The following is a 14,840-nucleotide window of genomic DNA, read 5'->3' as shown; positions in this document are numbered from 1 at the left end:
CAATAAACTTCCTTTTCTGCCAAATGTAACTCTGAAAAAAATATATATTTGTTTGATATAGAACTCAGAACATTGATTAATGTGTTGGAAAATAAACCATAAAACACAGGGCAAAGATTTTTACATATGGCATATATATGGCGGGAAGCTGATATGATCTAGTGTGACTAAAGGAAAGAAAATCAGCAGTTAACACCAGACCAGTTCAGGAACTGGTGAGATGCAACAAGGCAGTCCCCAAAATGGGAGGGAAACACATGGTCCTCTTCCGATAACTGAAGCTTTCTATTTAGCGGAAACATCTAACGCAGAAATGTTACATAAAAGGTATGGAGAGGACCAAGTTGCTGCCTTATAAATTTCCAAAGGAAAAACTGCACTGCGCTACGCTCCACCTCTCACAGAATTAGCTATCGAGACTTTTAGAAGATGCTTCTCTGTCAAAAGAGAGCAGAATAAATCATTTCTTTCAACCACTACACAATATTGGCTTTAGAAGTTGCTTCTTTTTGGCCTTAGTGAAGACAAACTATCAGATTTCTGGAACTCATCTGCAGCCTTTAGGTACCACATAAGCTCTCTATTTAAAAATTGTAGCCTATACAATCTATAATTGTCAGTAGAGGATATGCAATACATACAGTGTATAAAAACCACAGACATAGCCAAACATCATTTAATCAGATCTTTAAATGCTTGCTGAAACAAAAAAGGTCTTCAAAAGACTTCTTGAAAATGATCCATACTTTTATGCTCATGTAAATGTTCCAAATCACATAAATATCCAAAAAAATCCACTGAACATAGACCAGTGTTACCAACGTCCCATGCATGCAGTTTTTATTATTATCCTATATATACACATCTCATATTTTTTTATCTTTAATTTTTCTATTAACCTAACTAGGTGGGAAAAAAGCCTCAAGACACGGAGCTTAGCACCATCTGGTGTCAGAATGTGATCTAATCAATGGCAAAAAACCACCCACCTCTTCTATAGTTACTAAAATTTCTCTATTTCTTTTTCAATACTTTTTTTTTTTTTTTAAAAGAGGCCCTCCTTTCTTGGGAACCACCAAATAAATTGAATATCTTCCTAGGCTTATCTATTCATTGGGTAGAGTAACTGCTGCTCCTATATTCCTGAGACAGATTCAAAGAAACACATCTGCAACTGGGCGGAAAAATTCCAATTTGCACTCCTTTGTGATGATATCCAGATGCATTGATCTGATATTATCCAGGTCTACTCTAGAAGGAAAGATGACTTCCTATCACAACAACCTTGAAGTGGATGTGGCCCACATCACTGGTTGGACCGAGAGGCATTTTTAAGTCAAGAGGCTTGTAATTCCAACCATTTATGTTCTCAAAAGAAGGACTTCTTCAGTTAGAAGCTGGGATCTTGAATGACCCCGATGTAGAGCACTTGACATCCCCAAACTCTGGCCTGTTGATTTAAGCCTTAGGACTACAAAAACTTTACGAGTCTTTACTTCTTTCAAACCTTTAAATATTTTATCAAGATCCTCTCAAAAGAGAAATTTACAGAGGTGAGATTTAGAAGCCACATCAACTGACCAGTTTCTCAACCAGCAAGCAGTAACAAAAAGGAGCTACGGATCTCAAAAGGACTTCAAATCAGAGAGCATCAGTAAAATATTCCAAACCAATCTCCAAATGAGGAAGAGAATCTTGAGTAGCAGATTCTTGAATTTGGTCATTATCCGACGGTTGCTGATCCCAATAGATAGGCTCACTTCACATAAGGCACTTATGGAACTGTGAAGATCCAGGGATCTATTTCAGGGCACTGTTTCCACTTTCCTGTCTTGTAAATTATTCAGGGAATACCATCTTTCACAGGAATAGTATTCCTTTTAGTGACAGCTGTACCACATTATCCATTTTACATTGTCAAACCTCTCTATCAGATGGAAACAAAAAGATAGGGAAAAGACATCTCTATCCCAACTGAGACCTTAATATGGAAGATCTAATCTAGTATTTCTTCGAGCTATACCTAAACAGGTTCAAAGTGACTTACAATACAAGATCTCAATCAGTATAACCAAGTCCAGAATATTCTCACGAATGGGAAAGGATTTAGATGTGTTACAGACTAAGGTGGAGCAACAGAAATACTAAATACTTCTAAAGACTTTTTAAATATGAAAGCTCTTCTTTCCTTTAGTATGGATGCAATCCTTAGCTCTACTGGAACCAGTTATCAACCAGTCCAAGAGCCCATCTGGATATCTAGAGCTGGAGCTGCTGAGTCAGCCTCTACCAGTAAATTATTAAGAGTTGCAGAGGTTCCTAATAAGGTACAGAACAACTTTATCTCCACCTACTGGTTGATGAACACACAACCCACAAGTTTCTAGACTAGTCTGATGTAGATACCAAGGAAACTACATTTGATGCACCACAAGATTTCAGGAATAAGATTTTCAAGTTTATTTAGGACTTGATATACCGCTTTTATAAGCAAAGCGGTTTCCAATTTATACAAAGTATTAAAAAACGTTAAAAAATATAAAATAGTGGGGAACAAATTCACAGTTACAGTACAGACATAATATGATACATAAGGGCAAATGGGGAAGATACATTGCTTAAAATAACAGAAAGGGGAGGCAAAATACAAGAGGAGTAAAGGGAATCTTTAATGTAAGGCCTGATGTCTGAGATTTTTGAATAAGGAGAGCTAAGTATAGATCTCAAAAACTTCTCTGAAAAGAAATGTTTTGAGATTAGATTTAAAGTTGTTGAGATTCTTTTCTTGTCTCAGGATCAGTAGTAGGACATTCCACAATGTGGGTGTGGTTACTGAAAAGATTGTTTCACGTGTTGTATTGTAAAACAACTGCTGAACTGAAGGAACCACAAGGAGATATTGCTGGGAAGAACATAGTGCCCTATGCAAATCATAAGGGATCAGCAATCTGTCTATGAATGAGGGAATATGATTGGATTGGACTTTGAAGGCAAGAAGCAGTGTTTTAAAAGTAGTCCTATGGGAAACAGGTAACAAGTGAGCTTTTCTGAGGAGAAATCCTCTTCTGTAATCCGCCTTGAACCGCAAAGTAATGGCGGAATAAAAATCACTAATGTAATGTAATGATCAAATTTCTTAGCATTCAAGATGACTTTTATGACAGTATTTTAAATGACTTGTAATCTGATCTCAAGCTGTCTAAATTTTTTTTCAAGACTAAAAACTTACTACGCACCTGTAGGGCTTTGAGTAAAGCAGCACCAGTGAACTGCCCTGGAGTGAACAGAGCTTCCAAATATGTTTCCTGTTAAAAATCCAATTTAAAATTATCAAAATAGAGGGGGGGAGGGGAAAGAAACATTTTATAGAAACATTACTGTTGCAAAAAGCTCTTTTTGCTCCTAAACTGATACCTAACAATTTGGCTTTATCAAATAAGAAGTCCAATGATTCTGAATAGCATTATAAAAAAATCCGTACACAATGAGCATCAAGTGTGTGTATGTGACAAGTAGAATTACTGTGAGATGTATTTTATTATTCTTTCACACAGCACTTTGAAAAGTCTTTTTTGAACTCAATACTCTATAGTGCAAGGTTTTGGTGTGTAGTTTGTAAATTTGGTATAAATGAAAAAAAAAAAGTGTATTATTAATGTAGTTCTTGACAACTAAACACAAGCAGTACAAATTAAAGTACGAATGCACTGTGAAGCAATAAAATAAACACTGGAAAGAAGGACAAATTTATTCCTATTCTGCCTACATACTAGGCAGATCACAATAAAACATCCATAAAAAATATTGTATATAGACTACAATAAAATTTGACATAACAGGCAAGAATGAGCTGATAAGCTGTCCCACCTCACACCTACACTCCAGTTATGCCAAAGGATTGCCAATACAGACCCCCGAGATACCACCTGGGCTGGAAGAAAGCTCCTATAAGTCTAAATCACAGGTTTCAAAGTCGGTCCTCGAGGGCCAGAATCCAGTCGGGTTTTCAGGATTTCCCCAATGAATCTGCATGAGATCTATTTGCATGCACTGCTCTCAATGCATATTCATTGGGGAAATCCTGAAAACCCGACTGGATTCCGGCCCTCGAGGAGGGACTTTGACACCCCTGGTCTAAATGGAGAGGTTCTCATCTTTATCTGCTGGTAATGAGCAAACCCACAGGTTCTGAACTGGAATTTGCTTTATATTCTACATACGAGTTACAATTTTTAGCCCAGCAGATTCCTCTTATTTCTTTGAGCTCTAATTTGACTGACTGGAATGGGACTAAACTAAGGCTATAAATTTCATAGTTTTTTTCATAGTTCCTGGTGAATCCTCATCCCCGAGACATTGCAGAGACAATGCTTAGCACTGAGCCATAGATAGTAACTCTCTTGGGAATCTAGTACAAGGGCAACCTAAATCACATATGAAATCATTGTTATTGTGTGATGGCTATGTTAGGAGCCATGAATGCTGCCTCCACAGCACTCCTCACCTTTCCTAGCCTGAAAAGCACAAGACTCCAGTCTCCTATTTTATATACTAAGTGGCATTCAGCTTTCAGCTACACAGGAAACAGCTAAATACTTACCCTGGGATCTTGGTTACCGTTAATGCTCACGTCTTCTTCTGGCAGTGGCTGTACAAACACTGGGTTCCACTGGGCAGCTAGATTACTTAAAAAAAAAAAAAAATATATATATATATATATATATATAGCAACACAAGTGGATTGATTTCTTACACCATTAAAAATTTCAAAGATTAGGGGACACTCAAGAGTTACAGGGAAATACTTTTAAAGTCAATAGGAGGAAATATTTTGTCAGAGAATAATTACGGTAAGCTCTGGAACGCATTTCCAGAGGATGTGGTAAGAGCGATTAATGTAACTGGTTTAAAAAAAATGTTCAGACAAGTTCCTGGAGGAAAAGTCCATAGTCTGCTGTTTGAGGAAGACCTGGTGGAAGCCACTGCTTGCTCTGGATCGGTAGCATGGAATGTGATTATTTTGGTTTTTCCCAGATATTTATTACCTGGTGATTGGCCACAGTGAAGAAATTCAGAAGTTTAAGAAAATGTTCAAAACTACACTTTTTATAGAAGCATTCCAATGAAAGATGTTTTTCTTACTAATTCTGGTTTCAGGATTAGTGTATTGTGAAGAACTGTGAACATGAAACGATCTGTAATCTTTGATGTTTGTACAAGGCTTGTTTGCTTTATTTTATGTATGTTACCGTTTGTAAAGCCGCCTAGGAATAGGCAGTCGAGACATTTTTTAAATAAATAAGATACTTGTCTAGATGGACCGCTGGTCTGACCCTGTAAGGCTATTCTTATGTTATTATGTTAAAGGGAAAGGGGCCTTGTATACCACCTTTTTGTTGATTTGACAATTCAAAGCAGTGGGTACTGGAGGATTAAGTGACTTGCCCAGGATCACAAGGAGCAGCACTGGGATTTGATCTCACAACCTCTAGCTACAGAGGCGGCAGCTCAACCAGTGAGCCACAGGAAAGTTTTGGTCTTACCTGCAAATGTTCTTTCCTGGATTGGATTGTTGTAATGATTAGCCATTAGAGACCAATAAGCTATGAACTATGTCTATTAAAAGACTGTACAGCTGAAGCTCGTCAGTATTTCAGCATCAGAGTCAATGTGGACCAACAAAATAAAAAATGATCAACCTAAACAAGAGAGAATTTGGGGAAAAATATAAAAGAAAATTTGCAGGGTAGTACCATAGCTTCCGGACAGAGCCATCAGTGAAAAGGGAGAGTCCCTGGAGTGATTCAATTGGATTCAAGAAAAGAAAATTAGCTGGTAAACCAATTTTACTCTTCTGTCTTTCTGGAGTTACAAATTATATACAGGTCCTTATTTTGTACCTGGACTTGCCCAGAGTCACACGCAGCTGCAGTTCCCCTGGTTCTCAGGTCACTGGGTCCATTTAACCCAGTATCCTGTTTCTAGCAGTGGCCAGTCCAGCTCACAAGTACCTGACGAGTCCAAAAAGTGGCAATAGCTTTCCCCAGGTCTACCTTAATAAGAGGCTATTGACTTTTCCTCCAGGAATTTGTCTAAACCCATCCCTTTAACTGCTTTTACTACTTGGTCCGGTGAAGAGTTCCAGAGCTCAACTATACACCAAGTGAAAAAAATATTTCCTCCTATTTGTTTTAAATGTGCCACTATAACTTCATGGATTGTCCCCGAGTTTTGTTACTTTCTGAAAGATTAACCAATTTTTTTAATTTTATTTTTATTACAATTTATATTTCCAGCATAAGCATCATGAACAGAAAACAAAGGAAATGAAGTAGATCAAATCAATTAATGGTAGCAGTTAAGGAAAATATAATACTCTCAAATTAAATAGGAAACTTATCCCCACCCACCTTTTACAAAGCGCAGAAGAGGTTTTTAGCTCCAGATGGCACAAAGAATGCTCTGTGTTGCTCCGATGGTCATTGAGTTCCTATGAGCGTTGAAGCAGTGCAGAGCATTCAGCGCGCTGACCGGTGATAAAAACCTCTTCTGCGCTTTTGTAAAAGGGAGGGTTAGTCAAAACATAACATTAAGCAATGGGCACTCCTGAATAACTATTTACAGCTCTATATGGCATTCATTCTTTCCAGCGAGCTGGTCACAATCCTCCTACTAATGAATGCAGAATTGGGAGGGACTTATTCATTTACGTTTACAAGGGTATTTTAGGGGGGGGGGGAGTCCTCCTAATTGGAGAACCCCAGGTTTAAGCAGCAAAAAATACCCTTTTCCTTCTCTTGTCTCTTGGACTAACTCAGGAAAAATCCTAATTAAAACTACCCATAAAGGAAGTCTCCTTTTTTTTAACAGGAAAAGGCAAAAGAATTTAGTCCCTCTCTCATGGTAATGCTAAAGTTACTATCAAAGTAGGCTGTTCTTCCACCGACTATTAACATCCATTAGGCTTAAAACCTTCCTGTTGCTTGATAAGTTTCTCTTGTTAGGGATGGCAAATAGTATAGCCGAGTTCTCCTCAGGACCTGTAATACTTCAGTTAAATAATGTTTGAACATACCTCTTGGGGTAAACAAAGAACTTTAAGAAAATTTATAACACGGAGATTAGAATGCCTTGCTAAATTTTCCAAATTTCTCCACCTTTCTTCATAAGTCAGTGTTATCCTTTGCAAGAGAAGATTAACCACTTGAAGATTAATTTGACCAGAATGTTCCTGCAAATTCAAATTTCAGCCCTGCTGTGGTAGAGATGGAGGAGTATGCTGAGCCAGAGTCTGACAAGGCACCAGCTGACCCATGTTAACAGGAGGCAGAGGACTCTCCTGAACCACAAAGGAATCCATCAGTCCAAAGGTATCTGTAGATGGTACTTGTGAGGGCCCTGAGAGGCATCCCCTCACTTTCCCTTTCTTTTTCACCATAAGGAAATCGGCAGAGAGAACACACCATCAAAGTGTTGCCGCCCACTTCCCAAAACAGTAAACAATTGACTCATGTTTACACATTTAGTGAGCCCCAAATCTTAAGAGGCATTCTTCAGTTGTTCCACCTGCTGCAAATAAAAAGGTATAACAGAATGCCAATAGAACAACTATATCGACCCAAGCTCAATAAAAATTTGCCATTAGTTGCAAATGGACAGAAAAGCGACTCACTGCTCAAAATTGATGTGTTTCACAATGGTTTGGCTCTCCTCATCTTGCCAAAGTGCCCAAACATCAGTAGATGTCAACGTGAAATCAACAAGCGTTTCCTAGGGGAAAAAAGGGATTTTGTTCAGGAAGCTCAGTTAAAACTCAAGTTCTATACTCAAAGATCAGCTCAATAAGAAAACAATGTCAAAAAATATACTTGCTTACTTGAAGGACACATGGAATGTTCCTATTTGTTGTCCTGCTATACTTGCAATAGTTCTAACCTCTTTTTTATTCCTCTTAGCCTATTCTTAAAGGGAGATCTTATTTCCAGTTTTAAAAAAAAAACAACTTAAGCTACACACCTGGTTTGTGAATAATGATGAAATATGGTCAAGACTGTATCGGTTATTCTCTGTGCTCACCAACTGGAAAACACAGAACTGCAAAAATGGAAACAAAAAACATCAAGAAACAGAAAAAAAATTACTTCTAGAAGTGTAATATAATGAGCAGTTGCTTACATGTATATATGCCCATAAAACTAAAAGACTACAGACAAAATTGGTCTTTGCAAGACAGATGACGACCACTAGCAATGGTTATGGAAAAGTTGTACCTGTCCTCGTCTAGGTGCGTGCATGTATACTCCAAGGTAAAGTCCCAGGGAAGGCGAGAATGCCAGCCGTAATTTGTGCCCAGTTCCAGCTGTCTGTCGCATGTCCTTGTTTACAGGCACAAACTCCAGCATGTCAGCCACCATCAAGCACATCTGGTCCTATCCAAAAACACACAAAATTAATTTCCTGAGAAGTCCTACAAATGATTTACAAGCTGCTCATCAACGATAAATACTTTCCTTTTAAGGTTCATTACCGATGCCTTTTGCCAGAATAGAGATTTATAAAAGTAGGTATCCAGTACTAGAAATCTGGCCTCATCTCACATATTTTACTAATTAAATTCCAGGTTTTTCTTTTCAAATTCTTTGCAGCAGAAAAAGTTTTGTTTCTGTTCCCATGTGTAGTTTACAGCATATCCTTACTGCAGTCTTGCACACTACATACTATGTACTAGGGCCTGGAATGCAATTCCACTACTTAATATATTTTTTTTGACTGCAGAGAAGCAAGGGCATTCTACTCTAGTCCCTCTCTTCCAAGCAGCCTGCTGAAAAGAGGAAGGTAGGTTATGAGCCTGGAGCAAAGCAGTTACTGTAACTCCCAATCTATCCCCTCTTCTCCTGTTGCTCCTGGCCAACCTGAGTTTTTCCCGACTCCACAGTCTCACTTCCTTTTTATTTGCAAATTAAGTTCAGCATACAACCATATATAGTTTACTCATTTGGATCATGTCTTCTACAAGGCAATGTCCCTAGGACCATGACTAGGTCTTAATTTTTTATTTATTTTTAACATTTCTATACCATTTAAAACTAAATTGGTGGTTTACTCTTAACTCTGGGAAGATATGCGGTTTTCTTTCTGGTTAGACCAGGGGTTCCCAAACCTGTTGTCCTGGAGATTCTCCAGCCAGTCAAGTTTTTAGGATAACCCCAATGAATATGTACAAGATAGCATCATCGGTATGCAAATCCAATTCATGCATATTCATTGGGGATATCCTGAAAACTTGACTGGCTGGGATTCCCTCAGGACAGGTTAGATTGATTCAATAGTCTTCCTATATGCTACCAAGTTGCCACTCAACCATATTATTTAACGCAGAAGCGCACTGTATTCCTGAGGAAAAATGAGCACAGAAGACAGTAAATATAACAAAGCACAGTGCTCCTGGTCTTAAAACCCAAATCACCTATGCTCTGCACTCAAATGTTATGAGCTTTTATTTGCAGCAAACAAACTAAAATGAGAAACCAAAGCACACTAAACATAACAAAACTCATGGAGCTACAGGATGCAGCCCACAGGTTTCTTCAGCATGTCATATTTCTATTGTGCTGTAATTCAGCGGAATCAACCTCCTGAGAGTAAGACCAGCTCTTAAGTACTCCTATCCTCTACCAGTGCAAGAAGCAGAATTCATGTCATTGCGCCTACGTACCATTTCCAGGGAACACCTTTTAGCTCTTACCTTGTAGGACCACATTCGAAGCTTATGATCTTGGCACAGTGCAAAGAGAAGGGCATCATTTTCAAGGCAATGAACCAAGAGGCTAATTGGAAGATCAGATGGGCCTTGATCCCCTCTAAAAAAGGACACAATCAACAAATTTTTGTTTTGCTACACACACTATGGATCAGTCCAAAAGCAAGATGTGGCAAACCATAAGAGAACAGTTATGACTATCTATACAGCTATGGTTATTGTTCATTGTCATTGATGATCTTAAGATGGCCAAACAGGTAAAAAAGGCAACGACAAAAGCTAGAAGGATGCTTGGGTGCATAGGGAGAAAGATGGCCAGTAGGAAAAGAGGTATTGATGCCCCTGTATAAGGCTCTGGTAAAACCTCATTTAGAATATTTTATACAATTCTGGAGACTGCACCTTCAAAAAGATATAAACAAGATGAGTCGAACCAGAGGAAGGCTACTAAAATGGTCAGTGGTCTTCATAAAAGTATACGAGGTGAGACAAAGATCTCAAATATGTATATTTAGGAGGAAAGGTGCGATATGATAAAAGACATTTAAATACCTATATAAATGCTCATGAGAAGAGTCTCTTTCAATTGAAAAGAAGTTCTAGAATGAGGGGATATAGCATGAAGATGAACTGGAAAAGACTAAAAAGTAACTTCAGAGGATACTTTTTCATGGAAAGGGTAGTGAATGCGTGGAATGGCCTCCAGGTGGAGGTGGTGGAAATGAAAAATGTATCTGAATTCATGAAAGTTTGGGATAAGTACACTGGATCTCTAAGGGAGAGGAAGGGATAGTAGGCAGACTATAGAAACACAGAAAAATGACAGTAGGTAGACTATATGGTCTATGTTTCTATGTTGAACAAAATCTTTTTACACCATATGCTGCTTAAATTTCAACTAAATCAGAGAATTTATCAAATAATGCTACTCACCTGATGGCAGTTGGCATCCAGCCTGTAAGTATTCGCTGTACCACTGAACTCTGTTTTAACTCCAAAACAGACACAATCCCTTAAAAAAACCAGAAGAGAGGAAGTGATCTACTATTGTCACAGTAGAAGTACAAATACATATTTCAAGGAACGGTATCTTATGACATATTTACAAGGATACCTAAGAAAAAATAAACCCCCTATTTGAGTCACTCCTGGTTTTAACATTAAGAATTCCCTTCTTCTCTTCTGAGTCTCTCTCGAGACATCAGGAAATATCTGGATATGAAAACCCAAAAAGTCCTTGGTCCTATTTTTAAAGAAAAGTTTAAGAATCCAATCCTTGTCTGGGGCCAAAGCCACAGTCAATAAGAGAGTGGCTGGAGTAGCCAGTTCTCTATCTGATTGCTCTAACAAAGTGGAAACGTCCAAGGGTTCTTTCTGTGGTATTCCTTCATCTTCTTTCTTTTGAGGATCCTGATTTCTTATAGGTAAATAGTAAACCTTTGTAAGAGGTGGTAAGGCATTTTCAGGTATTTTAAGAATTTCCAGAAAGTATCGCTTTATCATATCTCGTGGAGAAATTGATAATACTTTAGGAAAGTTAATTAAACGCAAATCCGAATATTGTTATCTAAAGCTTCCAATTTTCTCTTCATAATCGTATTATCTTTAACAAATAAATCTTGGTTACTCTTAATTGATTTAAAAATTCTTCTTTTCTTCTTGGATATCTAATTTCAGTGATACAGTCTCTTCCTTTAAAGTTTTTATCTCTTCTTTCTGGATTTGTATTTCTTTGTCCAAATTTTTTACCTGTAAGTTGAGGGCATTTCCAAAATTGGACACTAAAGTCCCAGAGAGAGTCTAGAGTGACTTCAGAAGGTCTAACAGGAGAAACAAAAATTGCTCGTGTCATTAATAAATGTTCACTCGGCTGTTTTACCTCTCCGGAGCCTTGATCCCCTTTAGCTGGAGTTGTTCCTACCGCCGGTTTTTCTAAAAGGAGTAATTCACTTTCAGCTGTCTTCAATTGCAAGCCCTCCGACATGATGGCCTCTCGAGAAGAAAACACTTCCTCCTCCGGCGTGCTCTCCTCTCGCGGTGAGCTTGCTCCCAGCGGCAACGGCTGCAGGGGCGGTGACCTTACGTCGGGGCTCAGAGAGACTTCTAGCCCAAGGGAGTTCGCCGCGGCACTACTCTCTGCCGGCGCTCCCAGCGGGCGATTCCCCGACGAAACCTGCTCACTCAAAAGACGCCTAAAAATGGCATCCACTGCAGGCAGAGGGGTCTCCGAGCGTCGGGAGGCACCACCGACGCTTCTTCCCCTTCTCTTAGGCATTTTTCCGAAGGTAAGCAAGACACTCGTAAGCGTCCACTCAGCAGCAGCAAGCGGCAGCCATCTTGGATCCCCAGAAAACTCACTGCTTCTTGAGTTCAAAACTCTTAAGACAAAAGTCCCCAATCAAGTAAAAGAAAGGCCACAATACAAAGTAAAACACAAACAAACCCACAAAACTGTACCAGCTGAATGCTGTAGATACAAGATCAGTGAAAACAAGTTGCTTCTTGAGATTTGAGGTATATGAAATTAGGTGCTACCTGCAAGCAGTACCTTCACACCTGACCTAAATCTAACTCTGTGGCCTGGTTACTAAGAGAAAACATAAAAGGTGCAGCTTTCACAGTTGGATTCAAGCTCCATGCTTACCAGACACATCAATTGGAGGCATCTTGAGAATGAGAATTCCCCCCGAGGCAGATGGAAGTGCAAAGACTGTCTCACCATCACTACTTAGCCAAGCTGCAGAGGCAGTAGAACTGGGTGCCAGTCCAGGGATTGAAGGAATCACATAATAGTTTGAGGGGTCCCTAAAGTTATATTTTCCAATATCTGTAAATACTGATTGAATATGACTCTCTGTTATGAGTTCCTACAAAGGAAAAAGTGAAAAAAAGAGAACACGAATTAAGAATATGGAATGCTTCTAATTTTTATAGAGATTTAAAATTAAACATGAACAGCGGTTTTATTTCTAGTAAAAATCCAAACCTAAACAGAAGCATGATGAACCTGAACACTAAAATGTTTGAATGGCTACTTCTTTGGAAAACCCAGTGGCAAACATCCCATTTGATCCTGTGTATGTCAAAACTTTGTAACAGATTTCCATTTGTCCCTATTTTACATTCTATCACTAATTTTATGGCCTTACTGTTCCTTAAGTTCGACGAGGAGAGAAATTTCACCCATTCCCCAAAGGAATCTAATCGATACCCCACCCGTACCTGCTAAGATCCATTCCATCTCCACATGAATCAACGCTATTATTTACTTGCTCGCATCCCTCCATTTTCTCCCATCCCCAACAGCCTCCTGTGGGGCTTTTTGGGATGGTATTCCCTACTCAACCAATGAGTGTTCCGAGCTTGTGTCTGGTGTTCCAGCTGATTTTCTGGGCATTCAAAGCCTCATTTTGGAATCAGAGTTTTTGACAGGATTCCCACAATTCCCATGCAGCTCTTTATACCTTAAGGACAGATCATTAATGGGAGGTGTCTGGGACAGTGGTACCCCCATCCCTTCACTTCCACCATACCTCTTAACTTCTCTGGCGCCCACGCCAACCTCGGCTCTCTCTCTGATATCACTTCCTCTAACCTGATCTCCAAAGGCCCATTCCCAAAAAGTATTTCCCCTCATTTATCGTCTCTCAAAAAGTCACTCTGCATGAATGTCAAGCTCTATGGTGTAAATTTACTTTATTTGGATTTTTTCATTGATGGCATTACACAAGCTACATTTCAGTACAGTAGACTCCCAGATGGTTTGCAGTCTAAAGCCCTCTTTTACTAAGCCAATTACAATGGTGGCCTGCAGTAATTACACTGAAGCCCATTGGAAATTAATGAGCTCTGGCTTTGTAAAGGGGGTGGGAGTAAAAGTTTATATCTGAGGCAATGGAGAATGAACTGACTGCTTAACGTCACAAAGAGTATTGGTGGGATTTGAACTTTGGCTTCCCATAATGCTGCTACTATTCTAACAGGGTGATCAAGGCTTTTGCCATAATAGAATTTTCTTAAAATAATTTTGAAATTGTAAAAATGCTCATAAACCAAACTGATAGCAGCTTAGATCCCAAGATTTGTACGGACAGTTTTCAGACTCCCCAAATTTAAGTCAAGCTGGAATGAAAACACAAATGATACAGCCATGTCATCTGAGTTTATTTAGAATCAAATGCGACACTATTTCAATGTAGAAGAAAAAGATAACAGATAATGAGCAGGTTATAAAAAGTTTTAGCAATGTGTGGTTTTTTTTTTAATTTTGTGGTTTTCAGGGGGAAAAAAAAGTGGTTCCTGCTCTTTGTACTACAGGTACAAGATCCTTTATCTGAAATTCTTGGGACCAGGCATATTTCAGTTTTATTTCAAAATAAGGCAAACATTACACACTTCAAGCATTTCAAACAAAAACAGATTCCAAACTATGGAACTGCTTCTCAATCTGCCGTTTTTCCAAATTTTGGATAAAGGATCTTGCATCTGTACTAACATCACACAAATTGTTATGGTAAAAAAAATAAAAAAATAAATAAAAAAAAAGAAGTGTTGTCTGCTAATGGACTTTGCTTTCTAAATGATATCTGCAAACTCTGCAAGAGCTAGCCTGCAAAGAAAAAGATTGGATTCAATGGTTCTCTGGCTGAATGTTAACCTAATCAACTATACAAACCTCTAATGTTGCTAGCTTCTATAACAGAATTTTGTGGCATTTATAAAACCAAATCTCTTTACAGAAGAGAAAGTCTACCAGATAAATAAATTAAAAGCAAAATAGTTAGGACCATCATTAGGACTGTCACAGAGATGAAGAAAAACCACATCAATTCTCAGTTACTTACACTTCTGTACATACGAGAAGGATGAGGCAGCACAACTCTATGAACCGTCTGATTGGTTAATATCATGATGATCACATGACTTTGGGTTTCACAGACATGAACCCCTCCTGGTAAAATATTACAGTTCACAATTTTAAGGCGAACAGCATTATTTAAGAGATTAATATCCAGAGATTCCTCCACAAGCTCCAAGGTATCACCTGAAGAGATCCTTAAAAAAAACAAACAAGAGAGAT

General features: G+C 38.6%; 1 protein-coding gene across 1 annotated transcript in view; it reads right to left on the bottom strand.

The window, feature by feature from the left end:
* Positions 1–14,840, bottom strand: part of NUP160 (nucleoporin 160) — a 45,694-nt gene that overhangs the window by 25,591 nt on the left and 5,263 nt on the right. Inside the window, exons 3-11 of the mRNA XM_033928479.1 lie at positions 14,605–14,815; positions 12,405–12,627; positions 10,694–10,772; positions 9,746–9,860; positions 8,271–8,429; positions 8,017–8,094; positions 7,673–7,770; positions 4,601–4,685; positions 3,237–3,305 (exon numbers count right to left, since the gene is read on the bottom strand). Of these exons, the coding sequence (XP_033784370.1) occupies positions 3,237–3,305; positions 4,601–4,685; positions 7,673–7,770; positions 8,017–8,094; positions 8,271–8,429; positions 9,746–9,860; positions 10,694–10,772; positions 12,405–12,627; positions 14,605–14,815 (1,117 nt within the window). The remainder of the gene's footprint in view (positions 1–3,236; positions 3,306–4,600; positions 4,686–7,672; positions 7,771–8,016; positions 8,095–8,270; positions 8,430–9,745; positions 9,861–10,693; positions 10,773–12,404; positions 12,628–14,604; positions 14,816–14,840) is intronic.

Source organism: Geotrypetes seraphini, chromosome 19 (genome assembly GCF_902459505.1).
Source record: "Geotrypetes seraphini chromosome 19, aGeoSer1.1, whole genome shotgun sequence".
In the NCBI taxonomy this organism is placed as follows: domain Eukaryota; kingdom Metazoa; phylum Chordata; class Amphibia; order Gymnophiona; family Dermophiidae; genus Geotrypetes; species Geotrypetes seraphini.
The sequence above is the reverse complement of the archived record's forward strand: the minus strand, read 5'-3'. Positions and strand labels throughout refer to the sequence as shown.